Raw genomic sequence first — 4777 nt, forward strand, 5'->3', positions numbered from 1 at the left:
CAAAATTGCTTGAAAAGAATGGGGCGGGGAAAAGTTCTTTCCCTTTCCCCATTCAGGGTCTTTAAATGACTGAGGAGAAAAGTACTGCCTCTGTAATGACATCTACAAATAATCAGAATCTCTAGTCTCCAGGACAATTTAAGCAGTTGTCTCGGACACCTGAATATTCAAATGACTTCAACGGGAATCGAATTCATGACCACTGCCAACACAGTGCGCCCAACAAATGAACACAGTACGCCCAACAAATTGACCTGCTCCCAACTGAGTAGCTTCAACGCTCAGTCGGTAGATCATTGCACAGGCATCGCCGCAGAGGGCATGGGTTCGACTCCCCTTGAAGCAGCCTGAATTTTTCAGGTGTCTATAATCTTTATTTAACCACAATTCATCATCAATATAAAAACAATTCAAAATTATAAACTAAGTACACACCTTATTCCTAAATGGCCGCCATATTAGTATTCTTTTGTTTCCATGCAAATTGGCCCTTATGGCCTCGCTTTCAAACGCAAAATTCAAAAGAATATTTAACCTTGAAACGAGGCCATAAGGGCCAATTTGCATGGAAACAAAAGAATACTAAAATGGTGGCCATTTTGGAATAAGGTGTATGGATAAAACTACGGTATCCTACTATAACATCATAAAATAAAAGCTGCTTTCCATGAATGCCGTGTTTAAAATAGTGGCTTAGATGTAATATATCAAAAACGAGAAAGAAGAACGCTATCATATACAGCCTAACCAAGGCTTAAAACAATGATAAGTGGGATATAACAGTAGATGCAACTGGACTTGGGCACGTGGCAGACTGACCGTAGAATGACTTATCCTACCAACGCCCGCAAACTATAAACCTAAATCCCACAAACCACTGCGCACCTAACACGGCTCACCAGGCCTCTGATACGAGCCGGCAAAATAGAAACTTACGCTAATTTACAGTTATCACAAATTGTATTTGTTGTTTAAGAAGAACGACTGAAAAGTTACTATCTACTTCGCATCCAAAAATAACTCATTTTAATTGCTTTTCTTGACATGTGGGTCCGTGGTTGAATGGCTAAGGGATAGCATGCGCATCCGATTTTTGTCAACATATGGTTTGGCACAACAAATTCCAACAAATAGTATAAAACTGTCAACACTAATTTTTAGGGACTTGCCAAATCACCAGAGGCGTGGAAAAATGGAAAATAGGGGAGACTAACAAGTTTTTAAGCCCCTTGGAATGGGAGGGTCACATGAATTTGAACCCATGCGATCATAACGTTTTCAGATTAAAGTAACACAAATAGTTATTCCATCTGTATGTTGCAAAAGACATCCAAAGTAATTGCATAATAACCAAGATATCACCAAGGTTAAAATTTTGGGAATTTCAATTAGTAAACAATATGAAGATGAAACTGTCAACATTTTTTAAAAAAGATTTACCACACAATTTTTCAGACTGTTATTATCAAAATAGACAAAAATCGACATCATTTGCCTGTCCTTTACATGATTATTTTTTCTTGCTAAGGAAATCCTGAAATTTTAAGGTGGGGATGTAAGGCTAGATTTAGAGAAAAAAGTCTTTGAAATGTTTAGTTTCCAGTCCCCCTCCAGGCACTTGGTCACTTTTTTTTTAGCATTTTCCCCTAATTTGAATTTATTTGTCAGGTAAAATTACATTTTACCTCAATTGCAGTGACTAACACTTCAGAAAAGATATCCTGTTGCTTTAATTTCACAGATTTCAAAATCTTGATCATTTTCTTCCCAAAACTGTTGTCAGCCACCTTAAAAGTATATTAAAAGTAAGTGAAGGCCAAACCCTTAATTATCAAAAAAGATTTGTCCATGTGGTACCAAGAAGGAATGTCACCATAAGGCAGTCATAATACTGAATTAAAGGGAAAAATGTCTCCACGTAGCACTATTTGAAGGAAAGCCACCACAAGGCAGTCATAAGAGAAATGTCAAAATGTCAAAGCTTACACAGCTTTTCTAATAGGCTTTTGTGTATCACTGCAAGACATGCCTTATGATGATGAATCTTTTTTTTTCGATCCCCATGATTTGCATTCTCAAAGTTCGTGGGTATAGTGGACTTATTTTTCCATTCACAGGCTCCTAACTGAAACACTTCCACTGATAACTCTCTTGAAGATGAATGTGTGTCTTTGAAGCCACCAACCACATAAAGGGCTTCCTGAATGCATGCCATGTTTGCAGATTGACGACACACCTTGAGGCTACTAATGACTTGCCATTCATTAGTTGATGGGTCATATACCTCACAAGACTTCAGTACTGTATGATGTCTCTCAATTTTCTTCATGCCACCTGCTATGTAGATCTTGCCATTCATGGCTGCTCCAAAAGCATCATATCTTGCCTCATTCATAGCTGCAACCTCCTCCCATGTGGCCAACATAGGATCAAACCTTTCCACTGTTTGAGATGTCTGAAGCAAAGGCAAACTACTTCCTCCAACTAAGTAAAGGTGTCTTTTATCACTGACTAAACAAGCTCCATAGCGAACAGTTGGTGGATCAGCCACAGCCTCACAAACATTGTCATCAAGCTTATAGAGAAAAACGGCACCATCAAATGAATCTAATGCATAGATGTAACCAGCTAGAACTGATAAACAGGTAAAATTGTCATTTTCATGTCTTCGTTCAACTGTCCCCCAGCAATTAGTGGAAAAAAGAAAGTATTCTATTACATGAGATTCTCCGGGTCCAACACGCTGTCCCCCAAAAATGCAAACTTTATCTCTGTATTGAACAACAGCATGATCTTGATGTTCAAATAACATGTCTGGCAACAGATACCAAATGTCATCCTGGGGTGCATAGCATAAGGCTGTTCTGCCACCACAAACAAAAATCACATCTGCATACCTCTCCTTGAAGCACTTCCTGGGTGGCTTGGCAGCATCTTCACAGAAGGGATCAAAAATGCAATCCATGGATCTCAACACAAAATTCAAACTTGCATTACTTGTTGCTACCAGTTCTTCATTGACTAACTCGTTGAGAAGAAAGTCGCGAGACATGAATTTCAGGCGGACTTGTCTCAACAATTCAGCAAAGTTGCTTTCTCGTTCACTCTTCTTGTGAGACACCCACTGCACTATTCCCTTAAAAATTTCTTCCTCGGAACCAACGGTGACATAATCACTGGAAACCCATTTCATGACTTGTTCAATATCGAGCTTCAGGAAGTCTTCTGTTTCCATGACTGAACTAAAATTCGAGTTAATAAACTCGCAGGACTCATGCATTAATTCCAAACACTGATATTTGCCGGCAAAGTCATAATTGAAAATGCAGTTTTGAAGTGTAATGTTTGTCTCCAAAACATCACAAGCCAAATTTTTCATACCTGGTAAAAGAAGATAATCTGCTGCTGCGACTAAGTCGTGGGCGTTCTCCTTGGTGACTGCAACATTACCAGTGTAAATGTATTTAAGAACTTCTTCCATGACTGACCCCGTTGCTTCTTCAAGTTCTATTCTGATGAACTGTTCCTTTCCCTCTCTCATGTCACTGACCAAAAGTGAAAGAAAAAACGGGCTTGCTGCTGCTAACACAAGTCTGTGAGCTTTAAACTCTTTGTCTTTTACTGACACTGTTACATCGTAGAAACTCTCTTTTCTTCTCAGAGCATCGAGACGATAGATAAGTTCCTGACAGTATTTAGATGGATCTGATGGCATTGGCTGTGAAAGGTCCGCCATATTGGAATTCGACGCGGAAGTGTTTAAATCTTTGATTTCCAATGCAACTGCTTCTACGTATTCTTCCTTGTCGATACTCGGAGGACTTTGCGACATGATATTGCGTTGGTTAAGAAATAAAAAAAGTTAACACTGGTTCATTAAGAGAGGAAATTACAGAACCTCTGATCATTAAGGTATCACCAGCCTCAAACCCAGTCTCTCTCCCCTCTCTATGTCACCGGTAGAGATTTGTCATGTGGGATTAAACTTCAATTTTCAACCACCTGACCCGCGACCTAATAATTACCATTAGTGATATTACCTTGTTGCTTTCATTTCGATTCGTCCATATAATGTTGATCGATGAAATTGAGTTCAATTTAGCTGAGATTTAATTAATTAATAGTCAATTTAAAAAAACTTCCAGCTAACGAGAGCAAGCTTAAGCTACTCATGGTGACCATGCGATCAAAAGAATAAAAGAAGTCTTACAACAATTATATCTGATCTTCTTTGGTAAACTAAAGGAACGAAATCGAGGAAAGAATGCAAGAAAAAAAACCAACAATATGAGGTATTCTGGATAGTCAGCAAACCACCTACTTATCCCCGGTCAACAAGATGTAACTTAAGTCAAAAAGAACATGGCATGAAATCACGTGTTAGACTCGACGAATGCGAGTTTTGCGTGCGTAGGAAATACGGGAGAGCTATAGTGGTGTTTGATGAGTACGATGAAATGTCAACTAAAGCTATGACGCAGCAGAGGCGTGCATCAGGGACACTTCCTGTCACCTTTACAGAAATCATGTCTAACGATGAAGAAGGATGACTATTTCTCGAATCCCATAAACAACGCTTTCTGTTAATGCTAAGCGAGGCTCTGGCGAAGGGCTAACGCTCGAAACGTCAGCTTTTAGAATCCCTCTTCGGTGGTCAATTTACATTATCAACTCCGTTGATAAGGCCAAATTTTTGTCTCCAGAATGTAGGATGCGTAACACACCTCGCAAATGGTGACGCCGACCTCCTTGTAGTCAAAACCGCCGAGTCTGCCTG

At 39.3% G+C, this 4777-nt stretch overlaps 1 protein-coding gene across 1 annotated transcript; it reads right to left on the reverse strand.

Annotated features, from left to right (window-relative positions):
* Positions 1-137: 137 nt before the first annotated feature.
* On the reverse strand, positions 138-3928 carry LOC138026154 (kelch-like protein 3). The gene has a single exon (XM_068873368.1). The coding sequence runs from the start codon at positions 3830-3832 to the stop codon at positions 1976-1978; it is 1857 nt and encodes a 618-aa protein (XP_068729469.1). The 5' UTR covers positions 3833-3928; the 3' UTR covers positions 138-1975.
* Between the last annotated feature and the right edge of the window lie 849 nt (positions 3929-4777).

Source organism: Montipora capricornis, chromosome 12 (genome assembly GCF_036669925.1).
Source record: "Montipora capricornis isolate CH-2021 chromosome 12, ASM3666992v2, whole genome shotgun sequence".
NCBI classification, from domain to species: domain Eukaryota; kingdom Metazoa; phylum Cnidaria; class Anthozoa; order Scleractinia; family Acroporidae; genus Montipora; species Montipora capricornis.

Excerpts from the sequence above, each read along its gene's own strand:
- LOC138026154 (XM_068873368.1), bottom strand. The coding sequence starts at position 3,832 with ATGTCGCAAAGTCCTCCGAGTATCGACAAGGAAGAATACGTAGAAGCA.